The 15657-nt window shown below is 52.2% G+C and overlaps 1 protein-coding gene and 3 non-coding genes across 4 annotated transcripts in view; 1 reads left to right on the top strand and 3 right to left on the bottom strand.

Annotated features, from left to right (window-relative positions):
- Positions 1–12312, top strand: part of LRRC75A (leucine rich repeat containing 75A) — a 48973-nt gene extending 36661 nt beyond the window's left edge. Inside the window, exons 3-4 of the mRNA XM_039476790.2 lie at positions 6718–6833; positions 10359–12312. Coding sequence (XP_039332724.1) covers positions 6718–6833; positions 10359–10899 — 657 coding nt within the window. The 3' untranslated portion in view covers positions 10900–12312. The remainder of the gene's footprint in view (positions 1–6717; positions 6834–10358) is intronic.
- A 769-nt stretch (positions 12313–13081) lies between these two features.
- LOC120367043 (small nucleolar RNA SNORD65) lies at positions 13082–13154 on the bottom strand. The gene has a single exon (XR_005581543.1). It is a non-coding gene; the product is annotated as a small nucleolar RNA SNORD65 (small nucleolar RNA).
- Positions 13155–14464: 1310 nt separating this feature from the next.
- Positions 14465–14535, bottom strand: LOC120367030 (small nucleolar RNA SNORD49). The gene has a single exon (XR_005581530.1). It is a non-coding gene; the product is annotated as a small nucleolar RNA SNORD49 (small nucleolar RNA).
- Positions 14536–15008: 473 nt separating this feature from the next.
- Positions 15009–15080, bottom strand: LOC120367031 (small nucleolar RNA SNORD49). Its single transcript, XR_005581531.1, has one exon. It is a non-coding gene; the product is annotated as a small nucleolar RNA SNORD49 (small nucleolar RNA).
- Between the last annotated feature and the right edge of the window lie 577 nt (positions 15081–15657).

The raw sequence follows: 15657 nt of genomic DNA, 5'->3' as shown, positions 1-15657 counted from the left end.
GAAAAAAAAAGAAAGAAATGAAGACCCTTAGAGACATGGCGAAACCCAGTCTATACTAAAAATACAAAAATTAGCAGGGCATGGTGATGCACGCCTGTAATCCCAACTACTCAGAAGGCAGAGGCAGGAGAATCACTTGAACCCAGGACGCAGAGGTTGCAGTGAGCCTAGATTGTGCCATTGCACTCCAGCCTGGTAACAGGGTGAGACTCCATCTCAAAAAATAAAAGAAAGAAATGAAGACCCCAAAACCCAGGGAAAGCTGTTTTTGTTTTGTTTTGTTTTGACAGAGTCTCGCTCTGTCACCCAGGCTGGGGAGTGCAATGGTACAATCTTGACTCACTGCAACCTCTGCCTCCCAAGTTCAAGCGATTCTCCTGCCTCAGCCTCCCAAGTAGGTAGGATTACAGGTGCACACCACCACGCCCAGCTAATTCTTTGTATTTTCAGTAGAGAACGGGGTTTCGTCATGTTGGCCAGGCTGGTCTCCTGACCTCAAGTGATCCACCCGCCTTGGCCTCCTAAAGCCCTGGGATTACAGGCATGAGCCACCATGCCCAGCTAGCTGTTTTTGTTTTTTGTTTGTTTGCTTGTTTTTTGTTTTTTTGGTTTTTGTTTGTTTGTTTGTTTGTTTGTTTTTTGAGACAGAGTTTCACTCTTGTTACCCAGGCTGGAGTGCAATGGCGCGATCTCGGCTCACGGCAACCTCCGCCTCCTGGGTTCAGGCAATTCTCCTGCCTCAGCCTCCTGAGTAGCTGGGATTACAGGCACGTGCCACCATGCCCAGCTAATTTTTTGCACTTTTAGTAGAGACGGGGTTTCACCATGTTGACCAGGATGGTCTCGATCTCTCGACCTCGTGATCCACCCGCCTCGGCCTCCCAAAGTGCTGGGATTACAGGCATGAGCCACCGCGCCCGGCTAGCTGTCTGTTTTTATACTCAGGTTTGGTAAAGAGTGCGCAGCTTGTAGAAATGCGGCGACTGGACAAAGTGTGATCTAACGGTGATGGGCTGAGGGTACCCAGGAAGGCCGTCTGCTCAGATTCTTCTTGGCCTCTGTGCAGCGCTCCTTCCTCCCGCTCTGGAATGATCTTCAAGATAGAAGGGAGAGTGACCTGTCTAATTTTATGGCTTGCTTTCGAGGCGAGGGGTTGTAGTTTCTGTGACCTGCCTTGCGGAAGAAGAATTCTGGTTTCTCTGTCTCACTCTGGGGGAAAAGAAGGGCCGGAGACAGGCGGCCAGCAGAAGGGCAGGAAAGCTTTGCTTCTGAGGCCTCCCAATCTCCTTTCGTCCAAAGCTCTCTGCAGCTGCTCAATACATGTTAGCCGCTGTTGGTTTAGAAGGGAACTCTCACTTCCGAGAGAACACCAGCTCACTGTGGTCTCAAGGCAACTCTATGAGGTGTCCATAGCTACTGTTCCTGTCTGACCAGTGGGGAAACCGAGGCTCCCGCAGATCTCCCCAGTATCGGCAGAGCCACGTCCATCCTGAGCCTCGCCCTGCGCGCGGCTGCCCCCTTGTGGCAATGGTTGTGCAATGACACTTCTTTGTCCGCCGTTCTCTTCTTTGAAGGTTTGGCGGCCCAGGCTGAGGGTGGAGGGGGATTTTGGCCCCAGATTTTGGAAACCCTGGGAAGTGATTGAAGGAGGAGCTGCAGCTGAGGAGCTCAGTTCTAAGCTTTGGAGACTGACAACCTTCTGTCCTGGGGTGGTTCCAGAAGCGATGCTGGGCAGACCGCCTGATCCCACCCATGTTCTTTATCTGAATCGGTGCTTCTCCACCTCGGCTGCACCCAGCGGGAATCACCTGGGAACTTAAAAAAAATATAATAAAAATTCCCGTGCCTGGCCGGAAGTGGTGGCTCACGCCTGTAATCCCAAAGCTCTGGGAGGCCGAGGAGGGCCGATCACAAGGTCAGGAATTCAAGACCAGCCTAGCCATCGTGGTGAAACACCATCTCTACTAAAAATGTAAGAAATTAGTTGGTCGTGGTAGCACCCACCTATAATCTCAGCTATTCGGGAGGCTGAGGCAGGAGAATCATTTGGACCCAGGAGGTGGAGGTTGCAGTGAGCCGAGATGGTGCCATTGCATTCCAGGCTGACTCTGTCCCAAAAAAAAAAAAAAAAAAAAGGCCAGGCACAGTGGCTCACTGTACTCCCAGCACTTTGGGAGGCCAAGGTAGGCGGATCACCTGAGGTCAGAAGTTTGAGACCAGCCTGACCAACATGGAGAAACCCTGTCTCTACTAAAAATATCAAATTAGCTGGGCGTGGTGGTGCATGCCTGTAATCCCGGCTACTCAGGAGGCTGAGGCTGGAGAATTGCTTGAACCCAGGAGGCAGAGGTTTTGGTGAGCTGAGATCAAGCCATTGCACTCCAGCCTGGGCAACAAGAGCAAAACTCCATCTCAAAAACGAAACAAAAAATCCCCGTGCCTGAGCCACCCACCCATCTCTGGAGTGGCCCAGGCATCAGTGAGTTTTTTTTTTTTTTTCTTGTTTGGTTTTGTTTTGTTTTTTGAGACAAGGTCTCACTCTGTTATCCAGGTTGGAGTGCAGAGGTGTGATCACAGCTCACTGCAGCCTTGACCTTCAGGGATCAAGAGACTCCTACCTTAGCCTCCTGAGTAGCTGGGACTGCAAGCACATATCACCATACTGGGGGTTTTTTTTGTTTTGTTTTGATTTTTTTTTTTTTTCCATAAAGAGCAGGTGTCACTATATTGCCTAGGGTAGTCTTGAACTCCTGGACTCAAGTGATCCTCCTGCCTCAGCCTCCCATAGTACTGGGATTATAGGAGTGAGCCACAGCACCTGGCCCACCAGTGTACCTTTTTAAAAATATATATATTTTATTGTACTTTAGGTTCTGGGGTACATGTGCAGATCATGCAGGGTTGTTGCATAGGTACATGCATGGCAATGTGGTGTGCTGCCTCCATCCTCCCATCACCTATATCTGGCATTTCTCCCCATGGTATCCCTCCTCAACCTCCCTACCCCCTGCTGTCCCTCCCCAGTCCCCGCCAACAGACCCCAGTGTGTGATCCATCAGTGTACTTTAAAGCTGCCCTAGGATTCCAATGTGCAAGATTCCGAGGTGAAGAAGCGAAGCTCTAGATGGGCCAACTCCAGTGTCACCTCCTATTCTCCTTTTGTTCTATTTATTTATTTGTTTATTCGAGACAGAGTCTCACTCTGCCACCCAGGCTGGAGTGCACTGGCATGATCTCAACTCACTGCAACCTCTGCCTCCTGGGTTCAAGTTAGTTTCCTGCCTCAGCCTCCAGAGTAATTGGGATCACAGGCAGGCGCCACCACGTTGGCTAATTTTTGTATTTTTGTAGAGATGGGGTTTTGCTATGTTGGTCAGCCTGGTCTCGAACTCCTGACCTCAGTTGATCTGCCCACATCGGCCTCCCAAAGTGCTGGGATTATAGATGTGAGCTACCACACCTGGCCCCTATTCTCCCTTTGGCTTCCAAGGTCGGCTCCCACCATGGCCCCTCTCCCTGAACCTGTGCTGGCCATGGCCTCCTTGTTGGAGACCCAGTGGCCTCTGCAGGGGTCTAACCCCATCAGCCACTCTTCTCCTTGGTGTCCCCACTCCGCTCATCCTGCTGTTCTGAGAGTCTTCTCTGACCGCTGTGTGTCCAGTATTCTCTCTCCGTCCTACTCGGCTCATTACCTGGCCAGGGGTTTAATCAGATACTGATGAAGGTGTCCAGCCTGGACCTGCCTTAAGACTCAGCCCCGTAAGTCCAGTGGCATCCACAGCTGGAGATCTTGTGAGCCCCTCAAACTTACCATGGCCCCATGTGAGCAGGTCACCCCCTCCTGCTTTCTCACCTGCTTCTTGTCTTGAGCGCCTTGTCTTCTACTCAGGTCCCAAGCCCAAAGCCTAGACCCTCCTCACCCGCGCACACCTTCTCCATCCAGCATATTGGTCAGCTGTGTGGCCTCTGTCCCCTCGGCGCCTTCCACTGGCCTGGACCTGAGTCACCCTCTCCACCTCCTGTCCACCCCTGTCTCCATCTCCCAGTCAGAGAGACAGTCCCCTTTAATGGCTCCCCTGTAGCCCCCATGACCCAGCTCTTCCTGCGTCACCTGCCTTGCTTCCTACCACAGAGCTGTGTGTCCAGGCTCAGCAAGAAGGCAAGTCTAGGAACCAGAAGGTGTGAGCTCCAGGAGTGGGGAATGGAGCTGTACAGGCAGATGCTCACCTGCTCCCACATCTGCAACACACAAGAGTGACACACAGGAGTGACAGGTGTGACATGGGCGTGACAGGCGTAACACAGGTGCAAGAGGCAGGTGGTACAAGATCATTCATCAGCCAGCCAGGTGCCAGGAAGCTGGGGGCAGGGGTGGCGATGGGCTGTGAACTGTAGCCCAGGGGTCCTCTAAATCCACTCTGTTCAGTCTGGGGCCCTCCACGGATGCCTCTCTCCTTTGGACATTCAACCCCCATCTTCCCACCTCCTCTCTCTCTTGTCTTCCTTCCTCTGAGTCTCCTTCCCTTGCTTTTCCATCAGCCCCAGGCCCATCCCCGGCCCTCTGGGCCTCAGTTTCCCCCTCTGCATAATGAGGCTAACAAAAGTATCTACTGCCCTAGGGTGCTGTGGGAATTTCATAACCTTGCATGATGTCTGGTGTGCAGGGGTGACAGTGGCTTGAACCATGAAGGAACCAGATATGACCAGGCCCCAGGCCTTCACCTGCCCTCATGTCAGTAACACACCCCACAGCCTCCACATCCCTGAGCCCTGGCACAGACATCCTCACTCAAGGATGCGTCATGTTTTCTTTCTCCATCCAAAATCACTAACCTATCTGCTCTTAAGAGCTGAGCTCAGCCCGGGCTCGGTGGATCACCTGAGGTCAGGAGTTCAAGACCAGCCTGACCAACATGATGAAACCCCGTCTCTACTAAAAATACAAAAATTAGCTGGGTGTGATGGTGGGTGCCTGTAATCCTAGCTATTCAGGAAGCTGAGGCAGGAGAATTGCTTGAACCCGGGAGGCGGAGGTTGCAGTGAGTCGAGATTGTGCCATTGCACTCCAGCCTGGGTGACAGAGCAAGACTCCATCTCAAAAATAAAATAAAAATAAAGCTGAGCTTAAATCTGAGCCTGGGCAGAAGTAAGCTTCCCTCCTTGCCCTGCCAGAGTTCCTTGTGCTGGTGCCACTCTCACAGTCTTCACTTAGAGACCGTGCCTGGAGAGCTGGCTGTAGGCTGGGCTCTATCCAAAGCACTATAGTAGCGATAACTCGTTTAATCCTCACAGAAACTCTTGTGAGGTCCATACTGTAATAATCCCTTCACAGATACGGCTTGGAGGCACAGAGAGGTCAAGCAGTTGTCCAAGGCCACACGGAAGATGACAAAGCCAGGACCTGAATCCCCGTAGTCTGGCCCCGAGTCTTTGCTCTTAACTACTCAATACTCTGCATGTCCGCAGGCAGAGGGGCATGGGAATCCTAATGACAGAGTGGCCTTCTGAGCACCCACTCTGTGCCAGGCACCATGCTGAGCACTGTGGGTGGTTAACGCCCCGGGCCTCCCCACACCGAGCCACTGACCACCTGTGGTTTGCATCTGAGCACAGTGCTTGCTGCCTGTTGGCCCTCAGCACTGGCCCCTGGCAGGAGCACACTCTTGGCCCCTCTCCCTGGTGGAACTTATGCCCTCACTCTGTCCAGCACGAGCTTGGCTCTGGTGACTTGCGGACTGACTTCCCTTGGGATATAGTTGGAGTCTCTAGCAACTCTCTGCTGCGTTGTTTAACCCAGCGTCTGCTATCACAAAAAGTCACAGACTGGGGGTCTAAGGAGCTCTGGAGGCCGGAAGTCCAAGGCTGGCTGCTGGGTTTCCTCCCCAGGCTCTCTCCTAGGTCTCTCGGTGCCTCCTCCTCCTGTGTCCTCAAGTGGTCATTCCTCGGCATGTCTGTGTCGCCATTTCTTCTTCCTAGGACACCGGTCATATAGGATTAGGGCCTACTCCTCTGATCCCATTTTACGTCAGTCACCTCTTTAAAGGCCGTGTTTCCAAATTCATTCCAAGGTACTAGGGGTTAGGACGTCACCATGTAGTCAGAGGGATACAATTCAGCCCATGACACCCAGGGTTTCAAACTCAAATGCCAGGCGGGAACACGTATGAATGAACTGGGCTGGGAAAGTCTTGGCCTCCTCATTCATTTGTTCCCACTTCTGAGGGGGACACAGGTAAAGCCATCTCACGTTCCTCTTTACTGTGTGAAATACAAGGACACGGACATTTGTTCATGACCGTATCCTAGCTTTCTAGAACAGGTGCCTGGCTCCAAGAAAGTGCTCAATAAATCTGCTGAGCAGGAGAATGGACAGAGCGGCCCTGGGCACTGGGGAGTGGCAGGGATCATGGTGAGTCCTGGCCAGGGGGTCAGCAGGCACTTAGCTCCAGCCAACTGTTGTCCAGTCTCCTGGAATCCAGACTTACGTAAATCTGTTTTTCAGTGCTAGCAACTAATTCACAAAAACTAAAACCATCCTGCAGACCTATTTGCAGCCCCTGATGTCTGCCTAGGGGGCGCACCCTGGGTCAGCAAAGCAGGGCCTCCCCCAGCTCAGCCTGGGGCTGCTGGGCTCTCACTCAGGAGACAGAAAGCCTGGGGACTGGGACTGGTACACCCAGCCACTCAGGACCCCACCACCCATGGTTGCCTCTGCAGGAAGGCGATGCGCTGGGCGCCATGGAGAAGCTGTGCCGGCAGCTGACATACCACCTCAGCCCCCACTCCCAGTGGAGACGGCACCGAGGGCTGGTGAAAAGGAAGCCACAGGCCTGGTGAGTTACAGTCCCTGGGCGGGTCTACGCTACGCTGAGTGTGTGATACAGGGCACCCGTCCTGGGAATGTAGTTCTGGGCGGGGGCCAGAAGGGGTGGTCATAGAAGCTGCCTGAAGAAGGTAAGATGGAAAGAGGGTGGCAAAACAGCTAAAGGGGGACCCTGGTCTGGTGGGTGGGAGCTGGGGAGCACGGGCCCACTGAGATGGGGTGGACAGAAGGAAAATGTGAGAAATTTCTAATTCCTGCTGTACTAAAAGTGGGAACTCCCGGCCAAGCACAGTGGCTCCTGCCTATAATCCCAGCACTTTGGAAGGCTGAGGCAGGTAGATCACTTGAGGTCAGGAGTTTGAGACCAGCCTGGACAACATGGCAAAACCCTGTAAAAATACAAAAATTAGCCAGATGTGGTGGCACATGCCAGTAATCCCAGCTATTCAGGAGGCTGAGACAGGAAAAACCTCTGAACCAGGGAGTTGGAGGTTGCAGTGAGCCGAGATCACGCCACTGCACTCCAGCCTGGGCAACAGAGTGAGACTCCATCTCAAAAAAAAAAAAAAAAAAATGTGGGCACTCCCTACTGAACTCCCCAGTTATCTTGGATGTCCCAGAGGGACCCAGACCCCAGCCATGTCCCTGGTCCACACAGCAGCAGGAGGTTTCAGCCTCCCGAGTAGCTGGGATTACAGGCACACGCCACCATGCCTGGCTAATTTTTTTATTTTTAGTAGAGACGGGGTTTCACTATGTTGGCCACGCTGCTCTTGAATGCCCCACCTCAGGTGGTCCGCCTGCCTTGGCCTCCCAAAGTCCCGGGATTATAGGCGTGAGCGACTGTGCCCAGCCCATTCATTCTTTTAACAAACATTTGTTAAGCTCCTCCTGTGTGCCAGGCAGTGTCCTAGACATTAGGGTCACAGTGGTGAACAGGATGGACTAAATCCCTGTTCTTCCTCTAGCAGGGGGAGACAGACTACACACAAGACCGTGTGAGAGTGGGTGATACAGTAGCGTGGGGGTGTGGCTACTCAGGAGAAGGTAATGTGTGAGCTGGCACATGGAGAAAAAGCAAGCACGGGCCATCAGAAGAGTTTGGTGAGAGTTCCAGCAGAGGGTACAAAGGTCCCAAGGCTGGAAAGGGCCTGGCGTGTCTGCGAACCAGCAGGAAGACCAGTGTGGTGGGAGTGGGAGGGCAGGAGAGGTGAGACCAGGAGGTGGGAGGGCAAACCAGAGGCCCATGCTTGGATTTCACTCAGGTGGCATGAGATCGCACCCGAGGGGAATGAGACGCATCACATGGCTTCTGAATGAAGAATGCACTGAGCATGCATGTGTGTGGGGAACCAGCAGAGGCCCTTAGGTTCCAGCAGAGCTCAAACTTCCAGCTTTCCAATGCTAAAGAATTAGCTCAGTCTCTTCATGGGATTCCAGGTTCCAAGGACCCCCTCTCCTGCTCTATCCCATATATATGCCCCCTCTACCCAGGTGGAGCCTGTCCCGTGGCCAGCACCATGAGAGCCTTACACTCTTCATTCACGTGGCAATGCTCCTCTCCAGGATCCAATTCCTGGTTGCAGGGTTGGGGTGTCCAGAATAGAAGGAGCCACCAGAGCTCTTTCTTCTCCATGAGGGAGGGGGACAGCCCTTCCCTCCCCAGTCTGCAGGGACCTGCAGGGATGAGCTAGCAGCAGCACCAAAGCCTTGCCAGTCTTTGTGAGGGCACACCACTCCACCAGAATGGTGATTTGCAAAGAAGCAGGTGTGCTTCCTCCTCCAGTAAGTCTTCCTTCCAGGCTCCCCTCTACTTGCTTTCTATGGTGTTATCCCAGCCCACAGGTTCTGTGTCCTACATGCCCCTCAACCCCTACCAATCTTCAAGGTCTATACCACGCCTGTAATCCCAGCACTTTGAGAGGCCAAGGCAGGTGGATCTCGAGGTCAAGAGATCAAGACCATTCTGGCTAACACGGTGAAACCCTGTCTCTACTAAAAATACAAAACATTAGCCGGCTGCGGTGGCATGCACCTGTAGTCCTAGCTACTCAGGAAGTTGAGGCAGGAGAATGGCTTGAACCCAGGAGGCAAAGGTTGCAGTGAGCCGAGATCATGCCACTGCACTCCAGCCTGGCGACAGAGCAATACTCTGCCTCAAAAAAAAAAAAGAAACACAGAAAATGGCCGACATGACAGCTCACACCTGTCATCCCAGCACTTTGGGAGGCCAAGATGGGTGGATCACCTGAGGTCAGGAGTTCCGGACGATCCTGGCCAACATGGTGAAACCCCGTCTCTACTAAAAATACAAAAATTAGCCATGTAGTGGTGGCAGACACCTGTAATCCCAGCTGCTCAGGAGGCTGAGGCAGGAGAATCACTTGAACCCAGGAGGCGGAGGTTGCAGTGAACCGAGATTGCACCACTGTACTCCAGCGTGGGCAGCAGAGTGAGACTCCTCTCCAAAAACAAAAACAAACAAACAAACAAACAAAGTGGAAAATGAACATCTCACCACTGCACCTGGGCCTTGGAGCCAGCAAACAGGCTGCAGGGGTGCAGGGGCAGGGGGCAGAGGGGTGTGCGGGAAAGGCACACTCGCCATCAGCTTGAACTGCTTTGGCTCTGTCCCACGAGCAAGGAGCAAGGCACTCAGCCTCCAGCGGTCAGCAGCTGCCACGAGGCTCAGAGGCACTGAGCCCTGCCCTGCCTGCTGTCCTACAGGGTCCTCCCATCCTCCCAGGGAACACTTCTGTGGTAAGGAAGATGGTCTTGATAGAGGGGCCTCAGAGAGCCTTTGTGCCATTCATGGAGGCTGAGCTGCCAGCAAAGGGTGGTAAAGTGGGAAGCTGAGCCCAAGTGATTAATAACAACAGCCAATGTTTATTCATCGCTCACCTATACAAGGCACTATGTTGCACTTATGAACTTATTTCATATAGCAGCCTGATGGTACTTTTAACTCAACTTTTCCAGTAAATAAGGGCAGCCACAGACCTCCGACTGTGGCCAGCTGGGCCCTGACAGCTGAGATGTGCAGCAGTGTCAGGGGACTGAAGTCCCTGGTTACGCCCACCTCTGCATATGGCATCCGACCTGCAAGTGTTTTGTTAAAAGTGGTCCCTAGGCCGGGTGCGATGGCTCACATCTGTAATCCCAGCACTTTGGGAGGCCGAGGCAGGCGATCACAAGGTCAGGAGTTCGAGACCAGCCTGACCAACATGGTGAAACCCCATCTCTACTAAAAATAGAAAAATTAGCCAGGCATAGTGGCCCACGCCTGTAGTCTCGGCTATTTGGGAGGCTGAGGCAGGAAAATCGCTTGAACCCGGGAGGCAGAGGTTGCAGTGAGCTGAGATCGTGCCACTGCACTCCAGCCTGGGCAACAAAGTGAGACTCTGTCTCAAAACAAAAAAAGAAAAGTGGTCCCCAGTGTTGGAGCAGAGGCTGGCTCCACAGCAGCGGGCACTGCAGCTTCTGGGGGAAAGGCCTGCCCATGTGCCTGAGGCTTGTTTTTCCCTTTTCTCTTCAGTCTCAAGGCTGTCCTGGCGGGGAGCCCCCCAGACAACACAGTGGACCTGTCAGGCATCCCACTGACCTCCCGAGACCTGGAGCGGGTGACCAACTACCTGCAGCGCTGCGGGGAGCAGGTGGACAGTGTGGAGCTGGGCTTCACAGGCCTCACGGATGACATGGTCCTGCAGCTGCTACCCGCACTCAGCACCCTGCCCCGCCTCACCACACTGGCGCTCAATGGCAACCAGCTGACCAGGGCCGTGCTGCGCGACCTCACTGACATCCTTAAGGATCCCAGCAAGTTCCCCAACGTCACGTGGATTGACCTGGGCAACAACGTGGACATCTTCTCCTTGCCCCAGCCCTTCCTGCTCAGCCTGCGCAAGCGATCCCCAAAGCAGGGCCACCTGCCCACGATCCTGGAGCTGGGTGAGGGCCCGGGCAGTGGGGAGGAGGTCTGGGAAGGGACAGTAGGCCAGGAGGACCCTGGAGGGGGCCCTGTGGCACCTGCCAAAGACCTTGAGGACAAGGAGACTGTAGCTGCAGCTCAGACGTGACACGGAAGTGAGGGCCCTCACCAGGGAGTCCTTGTGGGGTGGAATGGCCAAGGCAGGCGGGGTAGGAGCTTCTATCAGGTGGGCTAAGGCCATTGCTAAAAACTGGCCTGGGCAGCCCACCTACAGAGGCAGACCATAGCATCTGGGGAAGGGGACTTGTGATACTTCCCATTGGTCCTCTCCATCTGCCCCCACGAATCCCATTACCCGCCATTTGGCTCGTAAGTCATCCCAGGCCCAAGAGACCCTTCTGAGCTCAGCCCACGGCCTTCCCCAGAGACTTGTCGAAATGTGAATATTGCTGGAGGTACTGGAAGCCTGAGCCAATGTGAACACCAAGGGCTTTCCCCCAGAGAAGGAATACAGTAGGGCCCGTACGTGCATTACATTTTTCATTCGGGGGACACAAGCTCCAACCAGATGACCATGTCCCCACTCAAGGAAGGTGGCAATCTTTAGCAAAACGCCTGTAACTCAAGAACCTGGGGAAGGGATTGGTTGTCAGAGACCCCAGTTCCATCTATGCTAGGGGTGGACAGAACATGGTCTACCTGGGCATCCAGCCACAGGACCAGTTATGCCCTTTGACATATGCCCTTTGACACAACAGCCTATGATGCCATGTGGTACCCATGCATACAGGCATCTAGTCCTGCTCAGAAATCCCATATCCACCTGCCCTACGGGTGAAAAACTACCAACTTTTGTGTGGGCTCTAGTGTCCATAGCATGCAGGCCAAGTGACAAGCCTGGCTTCCTGGTCACTTGCCAGTATGATTTCACTGACTTAGGCTGTAAGGACCCTTTCCCCGTAACTCTTAAGTAACCCACTAACACATTCCAGAAAACCTACTGCAGAAGGTAGGCTTTAAAACCTTAAAAACCTGGGACTATGAAGGAGACCAATCCCTTGGCAGATCCAACAAGATGGCTGGGGAGAGGGAGAAACAAGCTGGAGGCTCCCAAAGGCGCCTAATTTAGCAAAGGTTCCCATCTTACCTCCCCTTACCCAAATGCTCTCCTAGTGAACGGGCCCCGTCAGTTAAGGAATCTCTTCTAACAGGCAACCCCTAGATCCAGGTAGTTCAGTCCAGGGAGATTGGGAGCAATGTGGGCAAACAGTATGGGGCACCCTCTGACAGGCCTTGGTAGGCAACATTCCAGCACAGGAAGACCTGTCAAGATGGGGCCTAGACTATGGGGCTCTGCGTGCTGTTAAGGTTGTGGTTAGGAATGGTGCAATGCTGCAGGGGCTGGGAGAAAGCTACACCAAGGGACAGAGACCAGAGCAGCAGGAGCCAAAATTGTGGAGGCCGTAAACGCTTTGAATTGTTGCCTTCAGTCTAAAGCTGTATAATGGGGGGTGAAGAGCTTAGGCTGACCACAGAGAAGTTTACAAGCTAGAGCGCTAATATCTGGACTGCTAATATCTGACAATAGTAGGTGAAATTTACTTTTTCTTCAAATACACATTTTTAAGAATCAATACCAAAGACCATCCTTTATTGTAGTATTAGTTCATGGTAACTGCATGAAAACATTTCAGGAGGAATTTACAATTTCCAGCTTAAAGGACTCAGCCCGCTCAACATAACCTATTTATCAAAGTCCATTCATTAAAAAAAAGGCAAAGACCCTCCTGTTGGGCAGGAGGGCAAGGGACAAAGCAGGCTGAGGCAGGAGGACCGTCTCAGCCCAGGAGCTTGGAACTGGCCTGGGCAACATAGTGAATCCATCTCAACAAAAAAAATGGGTTTTTTTAATTAGCCAGGTGTGGTGCTGTGAGCTGGAGTCCCAGCTGTGAGGCGGGAGGCTTGCTTAGGCCTGGGTGATTGAGGCTGCAATGAGCTGTCATTGTGCCACCACACTCCAGCCTGGGCATCGCAGCCAAACTGTCTCAAAACCCAAAAAACTCAAGAATGTAATGATACCCAATGTGCCTTTTCTAGAAAAATTTGCCAAATATATATCTTGGATCTGCTGAGCATGTCCTCTGATAACGTAAGGCAAGCACGTTTCTACATCCAATGTTGAAGCCCGTTAATAAGGTTTTCAGAATCCAAATTGATGGCAGCTACTGATCCTTGGGACTGACATCGTCTGGGACTATCACCTGCAAAGAAACTACATTTCAATCTCACTTTCTGCACCAACTAACAGTCATTCACAGGGTAAGAGATATCTTCAGAAAACCGTAGGTTCACCACTACACAATCTGCCGGTAATTCCAGCTATTTTGGGTGATTTCATCATTTGATATCTTTTTCTTCAAGTGAGTTCTAACAAGATCAGCTGTTTATTCCACTGTGGGGTCGGGGGGGTGGGGGGCTCATTGGCTAGCTGAAGGCTTACCTCATCTTGGGCTGAGATGCTGCCACCGGCCCTAAAATTGCACTCCATTCTCAAAAACCTGGAGGAATGGAGAAAGCACACACATCTTAGAGACTGCAGACGCAGAGCAGGAAAGGTATTTCTGATGACAGCATCAATTATGACTTTACAAATTAAGGTCCATCCTAACAAAAGCCCCTTAAGATCTTATTAGAGGTAATTTTTTGCAAATTATTGAGAACTACAAATCTTAATTAGCTTCTCAGCGGGGGCTGTAATTTTTTTTTTTTTTTGAGACGGAGTCTCGCTGTTGCCCAGGCTGGAGTACAGTGGCAGGATCTCAACTCACTGCAACCTCTGCCTCCCAGGTTCAAGCGATTCTCCTAGCTCAGCCTCCCAAGTAGCTGGGATTACAGGTGCATGCCACCACGCCTGGCTAATTTTTGGTAGAGACTGGTTTTCACCATGTTAGCCAAGGTGGTCCTGAACTCCTGACCTCAGGTGATCCACTCGCCTCTGCCTCAGCCAGATTTGGCTCCGCACTACCCTGCCAGGCTGCCCAACACCGGGCCACAGTGCCCGCCGTGAAGGCCATGTGGGCACCAGAGCCGGGAAGCCATGCCATCTCAACAGCTGCCCTCCACCCTCTAGCCAGGCTTTCTGGGATCATCTCCCCAAAACCATAAAAGCTCGAGCTCTTTACTTTCTCTTGCCCTTAGCTACTATTCCCAGATCTCAAAGTGCTGGGATTACAGGCCACCACGCCCAGCCACAGGTGAGTTGTAATCTACATTTATGTTGCATCACTTTTAACTTCACAAACCTAAGATTACTTTTCCTTTTCACTTATGAGGAAAACTGCATCTTAGCAGACAGGTAATTTGCTCAAGACTAAACAGCCAAGAGCAACTCCTCTTTCTAGCTCTTCCACCCTGGCTCCAATGCCAACAGAAACCAAAATCAGTATCTCTGGGATAGGCTACACTATCACAAGGTATTAGGTTAGCCAAAGCCAACTGCCAATATTCGACCTGACAGCTAGGCATTATCAACCACTAGCCTCCCAGCAGACCAAGGCTTACCTCATGAAAGGCTCCTGGCTCCAATCCTAAGCTGCCAAACATGCTGATGAATCCTTCACCAATCTGCAACCTAGGTAAATATAGATAGCAATTAGGTCACCATTCAGACAAGTTTACTCCTGGGAACCAGCAAGAGATTTAGACTTGACTGCAATCAGGCAAGAGTAGCTTTCGTCAGTTATCGCTTCTGACGGCACTTCCTATTAGCGATTTCATCAGAGCAGTCAAGCACCTCCCGACTCTCCAGTTCTGCTCCAATCGGAGATCTAGACCCTACCTGAAACTTAAGGTAACACTGCCTTACAAGAGCCTCTGGAGACATTTCTTAACGAAGGAGTTTGTTTCTGCATGTAACTTCGCTTTAAATGCAGTTCTAGGTTAGAGCTGTGGCTGAAGCCGCCATCTCCAGTTTCTATTTAAGTTCCACACATGCAATGCCTTGACACGTGTTATAAAAAACATAAACACTTACACCTAAAAGTAGAAAACTGTCAAAATTCCTATTTCCGTGCATCCAAGATGACAAAAAACTAACTTACGTATTAAACCCGACCCCAAAGAGCCTCTTACCTCCTGGCTACCCCATCTTCAGCACTCTGCAATGGTTATGCAATCTGAAACAGGGAGTAAGGACAGGAATTCAGGGCAGGCTCTGGAAGTTATGGTAAACTAAATTGTGGAGATTCGAGCGACTGCGGTCAGATAGGCGTTAAACGTCGTCAGTTATCGCTTCTGACGGCACTTCCTATTACAAGTATCATCACGACAATCGAGTTAAGTCTTCCAGTAACAGCATTTCAATCTTACCGTTGTACACCGCCCTAGGAGTACCCCTAACTGGAAGCCAACCCCAACTTACCCTGTTCTCTCGGGTTTGCACACTGTCCATGGCAGGCCTAAGAACCGGGTCGCAGACTTCAGGCTCTTTCAACTGTGGCCCTACCACAGGGGTGATCCATGAGCTTCAGCCACGGCAGCCGGATTCGGCCCCGCGCTACCCTGCCAGGCTGCCCAACACCTGGCAGCGCCCGCCGCGAAGGCCACGTGGACGTCAGAGCCGGGGAGCCACGCCATCTCAACAGCTGCCCTCCGCCCTCTAGCCAGGCTTTCCGGCAACATCTCCCCAGAAACCACTAAAGCTCGAGCTCTTTATTCGCTCTTGCCCTTAGCTACTATTCCCATATACCTAAAGAGCCTACCTACATGACAAATGGAGCCAAAGGGTCGTACCGCCTGCAACCCAGGCCCTTAAGGAGTCGGAATATCCCATTCCTCACAAAAGAGGGGGGACGCTGGCAAAGACTCACGCCAAGTAGCGATACAGACCGCCGCGCTACTCAGAGCT

This window comes from Saimiri boliviensis, chromosome 17 (assembly GCF_048565385.1).
Source record: "Saimiri boliviensis isolate mSaiBol1 chromosome 17, mSaiBol1.pri, whole genome shotgun sequence".
NCBI classification, from domain to species: domain Eukaryota; kingdom Metazoa; phylum Chordata; class Mammalia; order Primates; family Cebidae; genus Saimiri; species Saimiri boliviensis.
Note: the sequence above shows the minus strand (reverse complement) of the source record. Positions and strands in the feature narration are given on the sequence as shown.